The sequence below is a fragment of the Mus pahari genome, chromosome 4 (assembly GCF_900095145.1).
Source record: "Mus pahari chromosome 4, PAHARI_EIJ_v1.1, whole genome shotgun sequence".
NCBI lineage: Eukaryota > Metazoa > Chordata > Mammalia > Rodentia > Muridae > Mus > Mus pahari.
The window spans coordinates 113,783,210-113,806,772 of NC_034593.1; the positions used below are offsets into that span (position 1 = coordinate 113,783,210).

A 23,563-nucleotide genomic window follows, 5' to 3' on the forward strand; every position below is an offset into this window, starting at 1 on the left:
GGTTGAAAGTCGATTTTATTAGATATTAGAATGACTGTTCCAGCTTGTTTCTTGGGACCATTTGCTTGAAAAAAAAAAAATGTTTTCCAGCCTTTCACTCTGAGAAAGTGTCTGTCTTTGTCCTTGAGGTGGGTTTCCTGTATAAAGGAAAATGTTGGGTCCTGTTTATGTAGCCAGTCTGTTAATCTGTGTCTTTTTATTGGGGAATTAAGACATATTAAGGACAAGTAATTGTTGCTTCCTGTTATTTTTTTGTTTGAGCTGAGATTCTGTTCATGTGGATATCTTCTTTTAGGTTTGTTGAAAGATTACTTTCTTGCTTTTTCTAGGGCATAGTTTCTCCCCCTGTGTTGGAGTTTTCTCTTTATTATGGGTTCATGGAAAGATATTGTGTAAAAATGGTTTTGTTTTGGAATACTTTGGTTTCTCCAACCATGGTAATTGACAGTTTTGGTGGGCATAGTATCCAGGGCTGGCATTTGTGTTCTCTTAGGGTCTGTATGACATCTGTCCAGGATCTTCTGGCTTTCATAGTCTCTGGTGAGAAGTCTGGATTAATTCTAATAGGCCTGCCTTCATATTTTACTGGACATTTTTCCCTTACTGCTTTTAACATTCTATCTTGGTTTAGTGCATTTGGTATTCTCATTATTATGTGTCTGGAGGAATTTCTTTTCTGGTCAAGTCGATTTGGAGGTCTGTAGGCTTCTTGTACATTCAAGGACATCTCTTTCTTTAGGTTGGGGAAGTTTTCTTCTATAATTTTGTTGAAGATATTCACTGGCCCTTTATGTTGAAAAATCTTCATTCTCATCTATTCCTATTATCCTTAAGATTGCTCTTCTCATTATATCCTGAATTTCCTGTATGCTTTGAGGATCTCTTTGCATTTTCATTTTCTTTGATTGTTGTGTCCTTGTTTTCTATGGAATCCTCTGTACCTGAGATTATCTTTTCCAACTCTTGTATTCTGTTGGTGATGCTTGCATCTATGACTCCTTATTTTTTTTCTAAGATTTCTATCTCTAGAGTTGTCTCCCTTTGTGATTTCTTCATTGTTTCTACTCCCATTTTTAGATCCTGGCCTTTTTGTTCAATTCCTTCTCCTGTTTGGTTGTACTTCCCTGTAATTCTTTAAGGGATTTTTGCATTTCTTCTTTAAAGGCTTCTACCTCTTTAGCTGTGTTCTCCTGTATTTCTTTAAGGGAGTTATTGATGTCCTTCTTAGAATCCTCTACCAGCATCCTGAGATATGATTTTAAAAACGAATCATGCTTTCCCAGTGTGTTGGGATATCCAGGACTCACTGTGGTGGAAGAAGTGGTTTCTGATGATGCCAAGTAGTCTAGGTTTCATTGGTAAGATTCTTGTGTTTGCCTTTCGCCATCTGGTAATCTCTGGCATTAGATATTCTTGCTGTCTCTGACTTGAGCTGGTTCCTCCTGTGAGTCTGTAAGCCTGTGTCAGCACTCCTGGGAGACCAGCTCTCTCTTGGCAAGACCATTTCACAGAGGATTTCCGAAGATCCCCAGCTCCTGGCTGCAGATGTAGGCCTGTAAGTCCCTGTTCCAGCTGGTCTGCTGCTTCTGCAGCCTATGCACTCCTGAGTGGCCCTGCCTTAGAGAGACACCTGAGAGAAAATGGAGATCTCCCCTGAGTCCTGGGGTCAGAGCACTCCCTGGAGGCAAGCTCTCCTTTGGCAGGGGAGGTGCACAGAGTGCTGAGGATCAGCTCCACCTCCTGGCTGCAGATGTAGGCCCGTAGGATCCTGTCTCAGACTTGCTTTTGAGGCCAGTGCTCTCCTCAGTGGTCCCACCTTAGACAGATCTAATACTTATGTCTCAAGTTGATTCTCATGCTTCTCATTGTGGAGAACTTCATTCAATTATTATGACATCAACTAAATGGCCACTTTTTCAAAGATGGCTTCATTGATCTATTATATGTAGATTTAAAAAAAATATTGGTATATGATAAAATACTTTCCAGTTAAATAGTTATCTCACCAATTTTAACACAGATAAGTGAAAACTTGTCAGGTTTGTGTGTTAAGAATTTACAATTAGCCTTGTTTGCCCTGTTCATAAAAGAGTTAACAATAGGGTCATTTGGGGAAATGTAATAATTTAAGCAGCATGACTTATATTACCAAATGCTGGGAAAGCTCAGTAATGTTGGGTTTTGTGGGTTTTGTTCTTTACCACATCACTAACACGCAAAAGACTACCCAACACATAGCAACAGTACAATCTGTACTGCAAGGAAAGAAAAGAGGGTATAGAGAAAAGTGCTTAGGTATGATGAGCTCCTGACACCCCTCCTCTGGCAGCATAGATCCGAGAATAAAGTAAGACAAGAACACTTATGAAGCAGGTGAAATGACTGTTGATTTTTGGCTCAGAGTTTTTAGTTCAGATTAAGCCAAATATCAGCCAAACAAACAAAACAATGTGACCGCCATTCCTACAAGAGCCCCCTCACACACATTTTGATCAGTATTATTATGAGAGATATTTATTCATTTCACATTAACTAATTCACCCATTACACAGAGATAAATTGTCCAATGGCACATTATTTAAGATCTTTAATGTGGTTATTTACTGTGGTTAACTTTGGTGGAGTTATAAACTCATCAGATAAGTTCCTCTTTGATAAGTAGTAAGGGTTTATTTAAAAAACAAAATGAACCAGAGAAAGAAAATGAAGATTACCTTTAAGGGTGAAAAGGATATAAAGAGAGTTAGGGACATTCGAAAACAAACTTTAAAAGCATCATACTCTTTATGACTCAGTTCAATTACTTGTCATTTGTGTATCTAGTCTTTAAACCACATGTGAGAAACTGACTACTTATATGCATGTGGCCACACAATCACCTAAATGGACCTCAGGTTATGAATGTTAAATTGAGTGCTAAGATAAATGTGCTCAATTTTAGCCCCTCTGTGCTGACTGAATCCTATCATCTTTAATAAAACATTTTTTTTCTATCTGGAAAATGACAGTATGACTAATCTGGTTATATGATTCCAAAGAGATCTTTTGCCTATTTAAGGAAAGAGATACCGTTTTTATTTATTGATTGATTATAACAAAAGATGGTATGGAATATTAATGTAAAGACTATCGCCCCTGAATGCTCAATTTTGAATGTTTGAACAGTGAAATTGGGGAGGGTTTCTTATAACCACAATCCCAGAATTGAGAGGTCAGGGGAGGATGATCATGAGTTTAATTGATATTCAAAAGTGGGAAGGAAAAAGCCCATGTGGCTTCAATTCTACATATAAATACATACATACATACATACATACATACATACATATATACATACATACATACAACTAAGGAATACTGGGAATGGGGAAGTTAGTATTCCCTAGGGAAGATCAGGATAAAAGCACTCAAGCAAGTAATATAAAATCTGAGATGATCTGGGAATACATGGATATTATATTGCATATGTTATATGCAATAACAGTTAATGAAAAAGAGGCTATGAATGAGCCAGAAGGATATGTGATCCTTTGGCTCAGCCATCAACTTCCTCAGGCACTCTCTGAGAACACAGTGACCACAGGGGTCAAGAAAAGAATAGGCATTCTTCACTCTTCTTCCACAGTCATGCCCCCAGATTTGTAGCAGAAAATCTGATGTGGCCTCTCCTTCATCTCTGCTCCCATTCCCAGGGGTATATGTAAATCGTAGTGACACACACAGATAATGGGGCACAAAGGAAATCTCAGCAGATATAAGAAAAATTAGAAATAATACCCAATATCCTCTTTGATTGCCATAAATTAAATCAGGAAATCGACAAAGACGGAAAGGTTGCAAATTCATGGAAACTGAACAGTTCACTAATGAATGAAAAAAATGCATCATGATATAAATTAAGAAAGTAACTAACAAACTAAATCCAAGAACACATTTAAAAAGGTATTTCACCTTGCTCAAGGAGATCATGCCAGAGATGCAGAGATGGTTAAACATACATAAATTGATCAATGTAATCCACAAACTGGAAATAAGTAACCACATGTTAATCTCACTAGATGAAAATGCTTGTGAAAAATTTCAACATCTTTTAAGAAAAAAAAATCATGGTGAGCTTAAGAATACAAGAACTGTCCTAAAATAATAGAGGCAATTTACAGCAAGATAACAACCAATAATTACTTAAATGCAAACAATCTCAAATATTTCCACTAAAATCAGACACAAAGTTTCTCCTATCTTCTCTTGCTGTATACACTCTCAATAACGACTAGAGTTTTAGCTAAAAGACATCAAGGAGATACAAATAGCAAGGCAAGGAGTCAAATTATACTTGTTTACAGATGAAGTGACTATATATATAAGTAACTCTAAAAACTTCATCTGCAAAGGTATAGAGCTGATAAACACTTTCATCAAAGTAGCAAGGTGCAAAATTAAAATACAGAAATCAATAAGCTTTCTAGACACAAATAACAAATAGATTGAAAAATCAAATCAGGACAACAACATCTTTCATAATAGCCACAAATACTAAAGAAAATATCTTGGGGTAACTCTATCAAAAGAAGTGGAATATTTAAAAGATAAGTCTTTTAAGACACTGAAGAAAGAAATTGAATATGATATTAAAAGATGAAAAGATTTCCCATTCTCATTTTCAGTAGGAAATATATAATAAAAGCCTACTTAAATCAATGCACAGAAAACAATTCCTTATATGTGTTTAAAGACAATTCTCAACTTCATATGAAAACACACATAAATAAGACAGCTAAAGCAATCTTGAACAACACAAGAACTGCTGATCTAAAATTATACTACAGAGCTATATTAATAACAGCATGGTATTAGCATAAAAACAGGCATATTGATCATTACAATTGAAAATTGAATTGAAGGCCCAGATTTATGTACACACACACACACACACACACACACACACACACACACACACACTCACACCTAATTTTTAATAAAGAAGCCAGAAATGCACACTGCAAAAAAAGGCATCATCCTCTATACATGGTGCTGGTCAGACTGGATGGTTGCACGCAGAATGCAAACAGAATCATTCCTATCTTTCTGCAGAACTCCAAATGGATCAAAGGCTCAACATAATACTCAATACACTGAATCTGATAGAAGAGGAAATGGTGAAGATTTTTTAACTCATTGCCACAGGAAAAAATCTTCTAAACAGAACACCACTAGCATAAGCACTAAACTCAACAAGTGACCAATGGAATATCAAGAAACAAAATCCTCTGCACAGTAAAGGACACTGCCATTTGAAAAAAAAAAACATCACTAACTACAAATCTGATGGTGGGTTCAAATACAAAACAAAAAGAATTTTAAAAGTTGGACATCAAGAAAACGAACAGCCCAATTAAATAATGATGTAAAGGTCCCAACAGAGAGTTCTCAAACCAGGTAAATGCAAACTAAACTGCAGATAGCCAAGAAAAATGGAGCAAATGACAATTCATGCTGGTGAGGATGCAGAGTAAGGGAACACTCGTTCATTGCTGGTGGGGATATAGTCTTGTACAGCCATTAAGGAAATCAATGTGGTGATTTCTTGCAAAATTGAGAATGGACCTACTCCAAGATGCAGCTACATCACTCTTTAGCATACACCCAGTGACTACTTCATCTACTTACAGAGCCTTGCTCAACTCTGTTCATTGCTGCTTTTACTCATAACAGACAGAAGCTGGAAACATGCTAGATGATTGTCGAAATATGAGTGGCTAAAGAAAATATAGTACATTTACACAATTTAACATTAGTCAGCTGTTAAAAATATGAGATTTTCAGATAAATGGATGAAGCTAGAAAAAATACTCATCCCAGGTGAAGTAACCCTGACCCAGAAAGATAGTGTGCAATGTTAATGCATGTGTGATTTCCACCTATTAATTCTCCAATAAGAAAGCTACAATCTAGCCATAAGGGTTACTATATAAAGTAAGGGAGTGGGGCAACGGTGACAGAGATCCCTAAGGAAGAGAGATAAAATAGTTATGGCTGGCCACAGAGAGACAGGCATAGGAGGATCAAACGGGGTAGAGGAGGAAAGAGATACACAGGAGGAAGTATGGTGAAGGACTGATAAAATCAATGACAATGTTTGAAGTCATATAAAAAGAAATACAATAAAAGTTTCCTAAAATGTCTATGGATATGACAGTGAACTGAATTAAATTTTTAAAGAACAAGAGAGTCATAGCCCCAACTAGACACATCTTGTCAGCACAAATGAAACTTCTAGTGCCAGAAATTTGTTACATTTAAATGAGTTTTTGGCTAAAGAGTTTCCCTGGGCACCCCCCCAAACAATCTAGCCTGTGGGTTGCTCTCCACAAACTGACAATATGATTCTATGGCTGAAGATGACACCAAAGAACTCGTTGAAGTGTACTGTTTTCCTGGAGATTATTTCACATGGCTAATGAGAATTTCTCAACTTTTTTTGGAGTATATGATAAAATATACACCTGATCCCAGTGTCAGGTAGTAAATCAGGATCTCATCCTGGCCTCCAAAATTGATAAGTCTTAGAATTCTGACAGAATGCTCTGAAAAATTCCATCTGTCTCTTTAGATGTATGGACTTTAAGGACAAAGATCAACTCCTTTAATTAATATGAAGAATTCATTATGATATCATAGACTAAATTAAAACAATAATGTCAATTTCAATAATGAAAATGTGTTTTTTAAGAAAATTACATACTTATTATTTTAATGTCCTACCAAGTTCTTTAGTGAGTTCCTTAAAAACAGAATAAGGATAAATTTCAAAGCCAGATACATGTTTTATATGAACTATTAATACAGACTAGATTCTATTTTATTTTACTTCTAATTTCAAGTTAATTTCTTAAACATATTAATATAAAAAGGAGTATGCAAAACTACCTAGTATTTTGATTTTAGTTTTATGAAACTTTTTTATTCTCAAATTGAGATATATTATTCCAAATTATTAATAATTGGTTTTCCAAAATCTGAGGGTGATTTCCAATGTTACTTTATATTTCATCTACTTTTAACTTCATATGCCATTATAGCTCGATCATGTTTCTGACCTTTTAGATTTTTTTATTGTTTTAAATATTTATTATTTTCATATCCTCTGTAATTTTCAAGGCTTAGCATTTCTATTTTTCAAATTTATTATAGAGAGGTATGTTTAAATTTTAATTGATTTTATAAACCCATTGGTATATATTCATCAGTGAAAAGCATAGACAATTACCTCTTCGTTGAGAAAACCAAAGACTATTTCCTCAGTCTAAAACAAGACCTCATGGGCAACGTTCTCACTTCCTTATGAGTCTATTCTCTTTATTTTTATAGTGTTTTTCTTTTTACTCTCTTGTTATTCATGACATGTGTTAGCAGCTTATGCTTGCACAAGTCCACGTTTTCCATCAGTGGAAATGTATCTGTGGTTCTACAGATTTGAGTAGTGCCAGGATAAGTGAGCCCATGTTCCCTGACCTCTGATATTCCACTAGTCAAGTTGAAATGCATTGCTGTCTGAGTTTGTATTATATAATATGTTAGAGAATTATGTTTTTGTCTCTACTGTTCAGTAACATTTGCCTGATCTATGTTCATCATTTTAGCAATGAAAAAAAAAAGTTACAAATAAAATAAATAGAATGAATCCTATTTGTTGTTATGCACTAACATATGCTTTTATCTGACTAGGAAAACATTTCCCATGCAAAAACTTACAGTTTCCAACAAGGGGTACAGAAATAAAAATGAGACTAAGATTTGATCAACCTGAACATTCTTATTGACTAGAGAGAGGAATAAGATGCAGAGTTAATATAATAAAGCAGAAATTATGCAAATTATAAGAAAGTAATTCAGAAACACTCTCTGGGAGATAAAGAAAAGAAAAGCTTTGAGGCATTAAAGGTTGGTTTCTGCTGAGAGGTGGCACTTGGACAGAGATAAGGCATGGTAGAATTTCAAAAGGAATTGACAAAAATGGTGGCTCTCCAAGGAGTGAGGAAGGCATGGACACACCCAACATGCAGACAGTGGCTCAGGTCAAGGATTGCCTGCTGAAGAGAAGGAATAGAGAGATGCATGTAACCTAATTAGAGATTAAAAGTTTCCAAAGATTTATGTTTGGAGGAAAGACCGACGATTCCGGAATTGATTCATTTACTGAACATGATTTACTGAAATTATAATGTGTAGCAGGCAATTGGTTCTTTGCAGGTCCCTTATGATGTCATCTTAAAATAATTTTACGACATGTTCCTTATTCCATTTTATGGATATAAGAAAAATTAAAGAAGTAAAATGGCTGATAAACTTTGAGTCATTAATGAATTGCCTCCCTGAGAGCCAGGTTTCCAATGCTTTTGCTGTGTTAGAAGGCTAGCAATGACAACAGAGTAAGGGAGTAGAAGAAATTGAAAATGGACAGTGGAAGTGTTATTGTTCCCCACAGGTTTTTTTAAAAACCCAAGAGAAACATAGTGGGGGGGGGTGTTGTAGCATGATGGTTGATACAGGTAGATTTCTACAGGTGGATTTTTATTTCCTTACTAGAGTGTTTTGCCCCCAAAGCACTCAATGGTTAGGTTTGTAAGAACATATTCTATAAAACTTCAATCAAAATATGATCTAGACTTCAATACAGGGACAATAACACATGTGTGACAGTCAGCTTCTTATTCTTCCTACCTTGTGGTTCTACTACTCCATTCTGTCCTCCTTCTTCCCTCTCCTTCCCCTCCTCCTCTCTCTTCCTTTTCCATCCCAACCAACATCAGCATTAAGGTCTAAAGTTACACGATTCATTCTTTCCATTCTCAACACAATAGTGAGCCCATGAATTTCAGTGCTGGTGAATGAATGTACAATAATGAATGACTTTAGGAACTCAGAGAGGTAACATGAGTGGATTGGATTCAGAAAGAAGTTAATGGATATATATATATACATATATATATATATATATATATATATATATATATATATATATAATAGTACATACATTATATATTATAATAATATATATTATAATAATATGTCATTACAATATATAATATATATCATATATATATGATATATATATATATAAAACAGCAACATGTGTTTTATTTTTATTAATCATTTTATTTGTTTACATTTCAAATGATATCTCCCCTCCAGGTCTTCCTTCCACAAACTCCCTGTCCCCTCCCTCTCCTCTTTGCCTCTAGAATGGTGCTCACACACATACTCATCCACACCTGCCTCGCCCCTCTTGCATCCTCATTAACATCAAGCCTCCACAGGACCAAACACCTACCCTTCAACTGATGCCAGATGAGGCTGTCCTCTGTTACATAAGTAGCAGGAGCCATGGACCTCCTCATGTATACTTTTTGCTTGTGGTTTTGTCTCTGGAACTTCTGAGGGGTCCAGCTAATTGATATTCTTGCCTTCCCTATGGGATTACAATCCCCTTCAGCTCCTTCAGACCCTCCTTTGGGGTCCTCGGGCTCAGTCCAATGGTTGGCTGTGCATATCTGCATGTGTCTTAGTCAGGTGCTGGCAGAGCCTCTCAGAGGACAGCCATACCAGGCTCCTGTTTGCTAGCAATTCTTGGCATCCGCAATAGTGTCTGGATTTGGTGTTTCCAGATGGGATGGATCCTTAGGTGGGATAGTCTCTGGATGGCCTTTTCTTCAGCCTCTGCTCTATTTCTGCCCCTCAATTTCATTTAGACAGGAACAATTCTTGGTTAAAAATTTTGAGATGGGTGGCTGGCCCCATCCCTCCTCTGAGGGCCCTGTCCACCTACTGAAGGTGGACGCATCAGGTTCTCTCTCCCCGCTGGTGGGTATTTCAGCTAATGTCATCCCATTGGGTCCTGGAAGCCTTCACATCCCTGGCATCTGGGATTTTCTAGTGATTCCCGAAGTTCCCTACCCCCCACTTTTACTTATTTCTATTTATTCTTCTGTCCCTTCCCATACCGGATCCTGTCCCCCCTTTTGTATCCCTTTCCCCTCTCCCACCCAGGTCCTTCCCTAACTCTGCCTTCCATGATTATTTTGTTCCCCCTTCTACTTGGGATTGACTCAGCCATACTATGGCCTTCCTTATTCTTAAGCTTAATATGGTCTTTGAGTTGTACCATGGGTATACTGAGCTTTTGCACTAATATACAGTTATCAGAGAGTATCTACCATGTCTGTCCTTTTAGGTCTGGGTAACCTCACTCAGGATGTTATTTTCTAGTCCCATCTCTTTGCATACAAAGTTTGTGAAGTCACCCTTTTTAATAGCTAGTAGTACTCCATGTGTAAATATATACATTTTCTAGAACCATTCTTCCATTGAGGCACATCTGGGTTGTTTTCAGCTTCTGGCAATTATAAATAAAGCTGCTATGAACATCCTGGAGCACGTGTCTTTGTTATATGTTGGAGTATCTTTTGGGTATATGCCTAGGAGTCGTTTAGGTGGTTCTTCAGGTAGAGCTATTTATAATTTTCTGAGGAACCACCAGATTGATTTCCAAAGTGGTTGTACTAGCAGCTTGTAATCCAGCAATTCTCACCAGCAGCTGCTGTCTCCTGAGATTGTTTTTTTTTTTTTTTTTTAATCTTAACCACTCTGATTGGTGTAAGGTAGAATCTCAGGGTCATTTTGGTTTGCATTCCCCTGATCACTAAGGACTTTGAACATTTCTTTAAGTACTTCTCAGCCATTTGGGATTCCTCTGTTGTGAATTCTCTGTTTAGTTAGCTCTATACCCTTTTTTTTTTTTTTTTTTTTTGGTGGTGGTTAGCTTCTTGAGTTATTTATATATTTTGGATATTAGCCCTTTATCAAATGTGGGGTTAGTGAAGGTTTTTCCCAATCTATAGGTTGCTGATGTGCCCTATTGACTATATCCTGTATCTCACAGAAGCTTTCCAATTTCATAAGGTCCCATTCATCAATTCTTGATCTTAGAGAGTGAGCCATTGGAGTTCAGTTTAAGAAATTTCCCCCTGTGCCAATGAGTTCAAGACTCTTTGCCACTTTCTCTTCCATTAGATTCAGTGTATCTGTTTTTATGTTGAGGTCCTTGATCTACTTGGGCTTGAAATTTGTGCAAGGTGACAAATATGAATCTATTTTTATTTTTCAACATACAGACAGCCAGTTAGACTGACACCATATATTGAATATGCTTTCTCTTTTCCTTTGTATATTTTTGGTTTCTTTGTCAAAGATTAAGTGTCTGTAAGAATATGGTTTCATCTCTGAGTTTTCGATTCTATTTCATTAATCAGCATGTCAGTCTCTGTACCAAAACCATGTGGCATTTTTTCACTATTGCTTTGTACTACAACTTGAGGTCAGAGATGAGGTCAGAGATGGCGATTCCTCCAGAAGTTCTTTTATTGTTGAGAATGGGTTTTGCTATCTTGGGATTTTTGTTATTCCAGATGATATTCAGAATTGCTGTTTCTGTCTCTGTGAAGAATTGAGTTGGAATTTTTATGGGAATTGCACTGAATCTATAGATTGCTTTTGGTAGGATGGCCATTTTCATTATGTTATTCCTACATATCCATGGGCATGAGAGATCTTTTCATCTTCTGAGGTCTTCTTCCATTTCTTTCTTCAGACACTTGAAGTTTTTGTCATATAGATATTTATTTCACTTCCTTGGTTAGAGTTGGATTCTTTATATTATTTGTGACTATTGTGAAGTGTGTTGTTTCCTTAATTTCTTTCTCAGCCTGTTGGTCCTTTGTGTAGAGAAGGGTTACTGATTTTGTTTGAGTTAATTTTATATCCAGCCACTTTGCTGAAGTTGTTTATCAGCTGGAGATGTTCTCTAGGAGAACTTTTGGGATCACTTACACATACTATCATATCATCTGCAAATAGGGATGACTTTTGGGATCACTTACGTATACTATCATATCACCTGCAAATAGGGATGACTTTTGGGATCACTTACGTATACTATCATATCATCTGCAAATAGGGATGACTTTTGGGATCACTTACACATACTACCATATCACCTGCAAATAGGGATGACTTTTGGGATCACTTACGTATACTATCATATCATCTGCAAATAGGGATGACTTTTTGGATCACTTACACATACTGTCATATCACCTGCAAATAGGGATGACTTTTGGGATCACTTACACATACTGTCATATCATCTGCAAATAGGGATGACTTGTCTTATTCCTTTCCAATTTGCATCCCTTTGATCTCCTTTTGTTGTCTAATTGCTTTAGCTAGAACTATGAGTACTATATAGAATAAATAGAAAAGGATTGGGTAGCCTTGTCATGTCCCTGATTTTAGTGAGATTGTTTCAAGTTTCTCTCAATTTAATTTGATGTTAGCTATTAGTTTGCTCTATATTGATTTTGTTATATTATGTTTAGGTATGGGCATTGAATACATGATTGTTCCAAGACTTTTAACATGAAGGAGTTTTGTATTTTGTCAAAGACTTCTCAGCATCTAATGAGATTATTATATGATTTTTTTTTCTTTTGATTTTGTTTACATAGTGGATTACTTTGGTGGATTAATGTATATTGAAACATCCCTGCATCCCTAGGATGAATCCTACCTGAGCATAGTGAATAGTCTTTTTGATGTCTTCTTGGATTCAGTTTGTGAGAATTTTTCTGAGTATTTTTGCATCAATATCCATAAGTAAAATTGGTCTCTTTCTTTGTTGGGTCTTTGTGTAGCTTAGGTATCAGTATAGCTGTGGATACATAGAATACATTTGGTAGTGTTCTTTCTGTTTCTATTTTGTGGAATAGTTTGAGGAGCATTGGTATTAAGCCTTCTTTGAAGGTCTCATAGAATTCTGCACTAAAACCCTCTTGCCTTGGGTTTTTATTGGTTTTGGAGACTTTTAATGACTTCCACTACTTCCTTAGGGGTTATAGGATTTTCTAGATAGTTTATCTGGCCCTGATTTAACTTTAGTACATGGCATATCTCTAGAAAACAATCTATTACATCCAGATTTTTCCAGATTTGCTGAGTATAGACTTTTATAGTAGGATCTGATAAATCTTTGAATTTCCACAGTTTCTGTTGTTATGTCTCCTTTTTCATTTCTGATTTTGTTAATTTGGATACTGTCTCTGTGCCCTTTAGCTTTTGCTAGAACTGCTAAGATGAATGAGTCTAGTTTTGCACAGTTTTGTTTTGTTTTGTTGTTGTTACTGGTTTTTTCTTGTAAGATGGACTGTAATGTGTGGTGGCACACACCGTTAATCCCAACACTCGAGAGACAGAGTATCTCTGTGAGTTCAAGGCGAAACTGATGTACAAAGTGAGTTATAGAACAATTAGGACACTTACACAAAGCACTCCTTAAAAATAAATTGGTCATGTTTGTTTCTACTTAATTATGGCCTTGTATGACCACTGACTGTATTATTTTACTATTATCTGTTTGGTCACTTTCTGCCACTTCCTCCTTTTCTCCCTTCTTTCCCCCCTCCCTTGGACCACCTTCTTTTTATCCATTTTTCTTTCCCTCTCTTCCATTACAATTAAACAATTTACAAAGAGTAGTAAAAATCATAAAAATGTTTAAAGCAAAATCTTCACCATGACCACTGCCAAGTAAGCAATCTAAGCTTTGGCTTTTTTTTGCCCTAACAGATGGATAGCAGTAGCCAAAATACATTGGAATTAATAGTGCCAGTTTTTCCATCAGAATAAAACTCCCTTGGAAATTCCATTGAAAAGTAGAAAAAGAATTCTAAATCAATAAATTATTAGTCATGCCACTAAGAAATCTGAAATATGGGTGAGATCTAAATTATGCTATGTAGTTTAAGCTAGATATAAATTGTGCTATATAGGTTAAGATAGGTAATATAACTTATGCTATATACTATGAAAGAGGATGATATAGCTGGAGGATTGCTAGAATGAATAACTCGAGCTATTTCTTATCAGTGTGTCCTTATCTTACCTACAAATGTGAAACTATAATAGTGTAATTTATAATACATAAATTAAGGATATATTTGCTATGTTGTGGGAATAGAAACAATTACTTTTTTGAATTGGCAACATACAGCATATTTACTACTTTATGTTTTCTTTTCTTTTCAGAATTGCCAGCAATACCTTAGAAAATGAATATTGCTCATTAGTTTATAAAGTAAAATCTCAAGCTTTTACTTCAATAATTTTATCTTAAAAGTCAGAGGAGTGGTAACACAGTCACACAATGAATCGTAGAGCAAATAAAACTTCTTGCCTTGTTCCTTAGTAACTTGCATAGGACTTGTCTATAGCAACAATTCTGAAAAAGTTCCCCCATGGAAAGGAAATGTAATAATCTGAAATTCAAGAAATGTCTCATACAAAATGAAAAATGATTTCAAGGCTGTGCAGTTGGAGAATTGGCTCTCAGTGATGCATAATGTGCTTAGGATTTAACTGTTTCACAGTTTGGTGACCTTCAATGAAATAACATCCGTAATAATTACAATGGCTGCAATATGAATACACAATCAATACCCATCAGACACCGGGGCTCACTAAGGTTCTTATTGTTTCTCTCATGCACACACACTATGAAAGAAGCATCCCAAAGCCCCATGTTTACTTTTCTAAAATCATGTTAATTTCTTATTTATTTCAGGCATTACTAGAGACTCAAAATTTACTGCGCACTCAGGTTGCAAATTTTACCTTCAACCTTGGATTTTCAGGGAAGTTTTACCACACAGGTAAGAAGCAGCTTTGTGTTCTCAGGCAGCTACATAATAAATAGAATTTAGAATTATAAATGTTCCATAAGTACTGTATGTGAGATGTCTATATTGCTTATGAGAGGGCAACTTTGATGCATTGTATGAGTAGCTGAATTAAAAAAACCAATGAGTTTGTATTTTTGGCAAGAGCTACTAATATCAAGGGCAAATGAGGAAGACTGACATTTGAATGCTGTAAGAGGAACCATCATCACAGTGTCAAGTGTCCTATGTACCCTTTTGTATGCATCATGTAAGCAAATGCTCAGTGTAGGGAACAATGATGATGACAAAGATGCTATAATGAACCTCATTGGACAGAATTTTTAACCATCAAATGGTTGAATAGAGAGATACATTTGTATATGTTATTTTCCATTCAGAAGACACCTGGTGATGAAACATGGATTTTATGAACTCAAAGAAAGGCAATAGACTATAAAGGTCATCTTATTTCTTTACATTCTTTTGAAATATTTTTTTTTCTAAAATTATTTTAACTTAATAGTTCTGGTATCCATTAAAATCCTTACAAATAGTCATGCATTTTTTTTTCTGCCTCTGTCCAGTTATCTTTCTGTTTGTTCTCAGCCCTAAACAAATTCTCAAAACAGGTTTAGTGTTTATGTTCTTACTTTATATGCTTCCACATCTTAGCTCTTTGCATTCCCACATTCAGATTTTAACATTTTATCTTCAGAATATTAGCCTTGTGCTACATTGCATGTGACAGCTATGTTCATAAAATGTATTGTCTTACATTCATGGACATAACAATGTTAAAGCATGTGTTGGGGCCTTGGTAAAGGAGACATCAAAGATCTGCATGTACGTGTACAATTCAGCTGTAAGCTAAATGCTTTAAGAAGAAAGAAAGCTGTAGGTTCCCAGCATCTTAACAGAAACATTTCACAGCCATCTCCATGTACCCATGCCACTTATTGACTCTTTAAAAATATCCATGCACAGGTAGCCCATAGTCATCCTAAATGCAGCTTTCTTATGCAAGGGGATTGTCAAAGGCAAAGGTCAGCATGATGTTAGCAGAGTGAAGCACCAATGTCTTATTTGTTTTTTTTTCCTGATGTGTGGTTTTCTTTTCACTCTACTTTGCAATATTTAAATTTGTTTAAAGTAATTGAATGGAAATTAGTACTTAGGCTACTTGATAAATCAAGTAATTGTACATTTAAAATGGCATTTTGCAAAGAGATTGGGCCATCATCTCTGCACAGGTGAGGTGATTCCAGCCTACAGTTTTGAAGTAGTCATTGTTTTGTAAATTTTCTTTAAAAATGAGTTGGACACTAAGAAGCTCTAACTATGATGTTATAAAGCAGATAACTATGACAACTGTGTCTGTTCAAGCAGGAGTCTAAAGCTATGAGATTATTTGGAGTTCATAACCAGACAGCACTATTTTGTCTTAAAGAGGTTCATAGTGGAAATAAATCCATTTTTTGAATGAAATATACTACATAACCAACTCATCTTTTATTTCCTTTTTGTGCTTAGACATATTAAGCCTGCCAGATGTTAATGTTGCTAGATGTTATGATATTTCTCATTTCTTTTTTATCATCCTGTGCGTGTGAACGGTATATATCCATTAAAAAAAATTAAACAGGACACTTTTTGTTAATATTTCAAAGGTAGTTATTTAAATACTCCCCCAAAGACACATTTTAATTATTTTTTTAAACAGATTTAGTGACTTTGAATTTGAACTAGCCTAGCCAAGAAATGATGGAATAAACAGTCTATAATGTTATAATATGGTAATAGCTCACTTAGCAAATAAGACATATGTATATATAAATACATGAATCTTAAAAATTTAATTTTCTGCACATAAATATATAACTTTATTTAATAACTGTGTTGTGTTGTCTAAAGGACTATTTAAAATTATTTTTCAAGTGTGCAGTACTAGCACATTGAGGTTATTTTAATACATTTAAGCTACCAAATATGTCTCAAAAGCTGAATATTGTGATGCTGTTGTCATAATGTTATGTCTCACCCTTACCTAGTCACAATACTATCTGGGAAGTTCACATTGTAGAAAAGAAGGTTGAAAGGCAAGAAAGTTCATTTCTTCTGTGTGTTGATGGCTGTGATGTGTAACCATGGAGAGGTAGCCTTGTTTGTTCTCTCCCCGACTGATCTGATTTCCCAATATATGAGGATGTTGATTGATAAGCGTCATTGTTTTAAAGACATTTAATCTCATGTTTCTAATGTAGTAGGGACGACTGCTGCAAGCATTAGGCTTCTCCATGTATTAGCATTTATCATGGATTCTTACCTGTCCACCTCTCTGACCTTCACATGTTAAAGCCAATCTCACCTTAAAATGTCATATTATTAAACCTTCCCTGATAGTCTTTCACGCACAGGTAGCAGATTGAAGGAGGAACACATGGTGTTGATTAAAAAGAAAAAAAATAGAAGTGTGGAATTTAGAATGAAATTTTTGAGTCTGGAAATGTTTACATTTTGATCGAAAATGCATCATGAAAGCATCACGGAATGAAAACCCCTCGGTTCAGGCCTCCCTCCGAGAGTGCTGCATATCCTGTTTCTCACTGGACATGATGTCTAGTGAGAATTATTGTTGTTATTATAATTTAATAATGAAGAAGTCTAGATCTGATCACTAATTGTCATGAATGATGTTTAGGAATTAGATTAAGATTGTCTTCCCTGGTTGTCAGTTTACTCCCCAAAATTTCACTTAATTAAAAATGTGTTAACTTCAAAGACAAAGAAGGGAAATTGTTATCTTAGTTTTGTGGCGTTCTTTATTTTCTTTATACATTGTGGATTAAAAGATACTCAATGGAAACAGATGGGTTGTGTTGAAATAAGGATTTGACATTGTACCAAGTATATAAAAACATACAAACTACTAAACCATTCTGTACCTCTGTTTCCACATCTCCAAAACTGTGTTACTAATATGACCTCCCATATATGAAGCTGTAAGTTCTTATTATGAGTATTCTTGAAAGTATTGTCTATAAAATATTAACTTGGATCTATTTTCTAATTTTGGGATAGTAGATAGCTTTTAACACACTTATATTGACTAACAAGAGTCAAACAGGTGGTTATTGTGGGTGGCTGTATATCCATATGTGAAGACATGGCAGACACTAAATAAAAAGAAAAATAAGAAATATCTTTTCACATTTAAAAATTAGACTATTTCATACAGAAAGGGCAGATTTTTATGCAAAAAGAGAATAAAGAAGCAATGGAATGTTTTCAATCTTATTTACTCTTATGGCTTCACTTTTACATCCATTAATCTATAGTTCAAATCTTGCTAAAAGCATTTTTTATTTGGGACTGAAAGCATTTTTTTAATTTTATTTTTTAACTATTTATTTATCTATTTATTTATCTATTTATTTATTTTTATTCCCTGTTTTAGACTGTAGTAGAGCTCTTGCCCCACATTCAGAGTTAAGTCCTTAGCAATGACAAACACAAAATCAAAACCCTTATGTTGAGAGATTTAAAGAACTTTGGGGAACATGTTATTTTCTCACAACAATGATCCTTCAACATTAATGACAAGGAGTAATTTTTTGTGTACCTGACCCTGACATAAAACCTCTAGGAAACAAGGAAAGAGGCATCATGTTTAGATAAGAAGTAAAAGCTTCATAGGAGCACAGCTAATTTAATACCTTTAACTGGTTTCAATGTGGTCATATGAAATACAAATAACATCCTAGCCTGTTATTTAAGCATACATGAGTATTGTAGAAGTATGTGCTTTGACTTGCAAAATATACCATTTTCACTTAAATTTGAAATCACTTAAAATTCTACTGTGGTCTACCAGCATGACTGGCTATCGTATTTTTTCATTAAGCTATATAAAGAGTCAAGGGTCAACCTCATGTGGCTCTAAATTATATGACAAGCATAAAATAAGAGGAAGGTTGGCAGAAATTAATGTATGATACTTAAAAAGCAGGAAGCTGAAAAATGTCACTTTCAACCTTGCCTAGAGTGTTTGTAAATTAGCATAATCTCAGATACAAAATTGCTGATATTTTATGATCAGTCACTCAACTTTTTATATCAATATTCTAAAAATTGAGTGATTGACCTTGTTCCTGGTCAAGGGAGGACTCTGTGATTCCTGCCATGTACAGCAATGATGACAGAGCTGAAAGAGAAGGAAAGCATTTCCCAAACACTCTTGACTAAGAGAAAAACAGGCTGTGTTTTTTTTTTTTTTTCCTGGGGGGTGGGGGGACTATCAATTCTTTATTCCACTGTGACATTAGCAAATCTTTCAAATTTATGGTTCAGTCCGTTTAGTTATACACATAAAAAACACCTAGCATTGCACTGGTGGAAATGATACAAGATTCTTAGCTTGGACTTCAACATCTGATGATCCTCATACAATAACAAAAAAAAAAAGGTCTATGGACTGGGAGTCTGATACCACTAGTTTTAGACATCTTATAAAACGTATGAATGTTGTCTGCCATCTCATTCACAAGACTTCATGAGTATCCATATTTCTGTTCTTTAACTCTATGTGGTAGAAGGCTAAGGTCATTGACTATTTTTCACGAAGGCACAATTAAGCTATTTTATTATTCAGTGTTCTAGGATAGTCGGATGCTTCAAGTGTAGTTTAGTAAGACCCAGTGTTTGACTTTAAAAGGTATGATTCATACAAGCTATATATTTAGGGATGTGGAAAAATATATCACTTAAAAACAAAACAATTAAACATCAGCTGATTTTTAGATGTTTGGTGTCATTGCACTTCTGGAAGTCACAACATGAAGAACTTTCCTCAGTCCACCTCACTAACCCTTTAATAAAACTTTATGGCAAAAATATTCTCACCTCTGTTTTAAACAAAGAAACTGGAACTAAGGAGTATATTTATTTAAGATCAAATAGTTAATTATGTAGAAATGAAGAGGACTCACTTCCAGGAATTGAATCCAAAGCACATTACCCACTTTATACCATATTTCCATGACTGAGGAAATCTTTTCTCAAAGAACACACAAATGGAACATTTGAAGAACCCTTCAAAATTATATTAATACATAGTCGTCTAATTTGATCTAAGCAAAAAGAGAGATAGAAAACAGAGCACACATCTATTAAACATAGTGTGTTAGCAAAAAGTAAACTAAACTAAGACAAACCAGAAGCCAGAAAACTTTTACTTTACATGTATAGTTAAGTAGTTTGAAATTATATAACAATTATTACAGGAATAAATTAATGACATATTTAAATATACCTAACTTTTATAAAATTCTACAAAATATAGATAGCTTCATACAGCAAAAAATAGTTTGAATAACTGAATTCAGATGAATTCTCTTAGAAATAGACTTTTTTCTGTTTTGATTTGAATTATAGCATCACAGTGCTCTTCTTGAACATTGGGCTGTAAATTGTTTCTATAATAAGAAAGGCATACTAATTTTCAATTATCAAAGAAGGTTTCTTTTAGAAATAATTATAAGATTCATTGTTAAAGTTTTATGAAATTGTTAAGATTTATATAAACTCTATTATAAAACAAAGTTGAATTAAAATTGGAATTATGTATGTGCATATATATATATACATATATATATATGTATATATATATATATTTGGCATTAACTTGACATATAAAAAGATAAAAGTACTTGAAGAATAAATGTTTTACATTTAAAATAAACACAAAAAGATCTTAAAGATAAATACAAAAATAATTTCCACTAGTTAGGTCTAAAAGATGGCTATGTAGGATGTTCTGGTTACATTTTATTTTATTTTGCCTGTATAGATTACTTGTATTTTTCACAATCCTTCAGTAAATTTATGGAGTTTTCATGATCAGAAGAAATTTCATCAAATTTTCGACTCAATTGTAGGTATACATAGAAAAAGGAACGATCTCATATCAAGTTCCCTATATACTTTAAGACATCATTGTGAGCATGTGTCATTATTAGAAGTTGGAGCATATTCTGGGTATATTCCCAGGAGTGGTATTGCTGGATCTTCCAGTAGTACTATGTCCAATTTTCTGAGGAACTGCCAAACTGATTTCCAGAGTGGTTATACCAGCTTGCAGTCCCACCAGCGATAGAGGAGTGTTCTTTCTCCACATCCACGCCAGCATCTGCTGTCACCTGCATTTTTGATCTTATTCATTCGGTCTGGTGTGTGGTGGAATCTTAGGGATGTTTTGATTTGCATTTCCCGAATGATTAAGGGTGTTGAACATTTTGTAGGTGCATCTCAGCCACTCACTATTCCCCAGTTGAAAATTCTTTGTTCAGCTCTGTACCCAATTTTTTAAAATAGGGTTTGTTTGGTTTTCTGGAATCCAACTGTTTGAGTTCTTTATATATTGAAAATTAGTCCCCTATCGAATTTAGGATTGGTAAAGATCTTTTACCAATCTGTTGGTTGCCTTTTGGTCTTATTGACAGTGTCCTTAGACTTACAGAAGCTTTGCAGTTGTATGAGGTCCCATTTGTCAATTCTTGATCTTACAGCACAAGCCATTGGTGTACTTTTCAGGAATTTTTTCCCTGTGCCCATATTTAAGGTTCGTCCCTACTTTCTCCTCTATAAGTTTCAGTGTCTCTGGTTTTATGTGGACTTCTTTGATCCACTTAGACTTGGGCTTTGTACAAGGAGATAAGAATTGATCAGTTTGCATTCTTCTACATGCTAATCACCAGTTGACCCAGCACCATTTGTTGAAGATTCTGTCTTCTTTTCACTGGATGGTTTTAGTTCCTTTGTCAATGATCAAGTGACCATAGGTGTGTGGGTTCACTTCTGGGTCACATGCTTCACTATGTTCATAGTAGCCTTATTTATAATAGCTAGAAGCTGGAAAGAAACCTGATGTCCTCAACAGAGGAATGAATACAGAAAATTGCTGCATTTACACAATGGAGTACTACGCAGCTATTAAAAACAAAGAATTTATGAAATTCTTAGACAAATGGATGGATCTGGAGGATATCATCTTAAGAGAGGTAACCCAAAGAAGAACACACATGATATGCACTCACTGATAAATGGATATTAGCCCAGAAGCTCAGAATCCTTCTTAGAAGGGGGAAGAAATACCCATGGAAGGAGTTACAGAGCTGAGACTGAAGGAACGACTATCCAGAGACTGCCCCATTTGGGGATCCATCCCATAAACTACCAACAAACTCAGACACTATGGGCAGATGCCAACAAGAGCTTGCTGAAAGGAGCCTGATATAGCTGTCTCCTGAGGAACTCTGCCAGTGCTGGGCAAATACAGAAGTGGATGCTCACAATCATTCAATGGAGGGAGCACAATGTCCCCAATGAAGGAGCTAGAGAAAGTTCTCAAGGAGCTGAAGGGGTTTGCAACCCCATAGGAGGAACATCAATATGAATTAACAAGTACCCCCAGAGATCCTAGGAACTAAACCATCAACCAAAGAAAACACATGGTAGAACTTGTGGCTGTAGCTGTATATGTAGCAGAGGATGGCCTAGTCAGTCATCAATGGGAGGAGACGCCCTAGGTCCTATGAAGGTTCTATGACCCAGTATAGGGGAATGCCAGGACCAGGAATGGGAGTGGGTGGGTTGGGGGGCATGGGGAGGGGGAAGGAGATAGGGGATTTTCATAGGGGAAACTAGGAAAGGGGATGACATTTGAAATGTAAATAAAGAAAATATCTAATAAAATAAAAATAAATAAAAAATAAAATCATTTTGATAAAAAATAAAAAGAAATCATTGTGAGTAATATATACATTATATACATGCACACAAACACACCCACTCCATATATATATATATATATATATATATATATATATATATGTAACTATATAACTATATAACTATGCACATATACATATATGGTTACATATACTATATAACTACACACACAACACACACACACACACACACATATTGTTGCTTGCCACCAGGTGGTCACAATTGTAAGCATCATCAGTAGTGGGTACTCATACTGCTTCCTCTGTGGTCTACAGGACCTGCCACATCTTATTTATGCCCCAGTCTCTGGTGTAATGTATACTAAACTCATTCTTTTTCTGTTTAAAAAGTAGCATGAATAATTAAACAAATCTTACACACAGCCATTGTCACTTCCTGTTTTCCAGGAACTGAAGAAGAAGATGAAGGTGATGACCTTCTGCTGAGGTCTGTAGATGAGTTCTGGTGGTTTCCTCACATGTGGAGTCACATGCAGCCCCACCTCTTCCACAATGAATCATCTTTAGTGGAACAGATGATTCTCAACAAAGAATTTGCCCTGGTGAGTACACATAATTGTAGCATTTCTCCACTATGGCTGTAATCTAATAACAGCTCTGAAATAATAAACTTGGTTGAAACCCATGGAAAGAGAATGAGAAAAACATTAAAGGACATTACATATATTTCAGATTCAGGTTGCCTTGTGATATTCCATGGCAGGTATACATGGCTATTATGCAAGATGTTATTATACACATTTATAAATACTTATTATGTCTACATAAATGTATAAAATGTATGGGCTCTATATATAGTAATAAAAAGTGGTGTATTTTCAAGGCCACTTTATAGAAGTTGATATCTTATTGAAAGATCCTTCTAGCATCTAAAAAACGAAGAAGGAAAAAAGAAAGGAAGGGAGGAAAGGAAAGAAGGAAGAAAGAAAGAAAGAAAGAAAGAAAGAAAGAAAGAAAGAAAGAAAGAAAGAAAGAAAGAAAGAAATG

At 35.1% G+C, this 23,563-nt stretch overlaps 1 protein-coding gene across 1 annotated transcript in view; it reads left to right on the forward strand.

Annotated features, from left to right (window-relative positions):
- Ndst4 (N-deacetylase and N-sulfotransferase 4) overlaps positions 1 to 23,563 on the forward strand; it is a 284,607-nt gene that overhangs the window by 112,903 nt on the left and 148,141 nt on the right. Inside the window, exons 2-3 of the mRNA XM_021196396.2 lie at positions 14,675 to 14,762; positions 22,964 to 23,118. Coding sequence (XP_021052055.1) covers positions 14,675 to 14,762; positions 22,964 to 23,118 — 243 coding nt within the window. The remainder of the gene's footprint in view (positions 1 to 14,674; positions 14,763 to 22,963; positions 23,119 to 23,563) is intronic.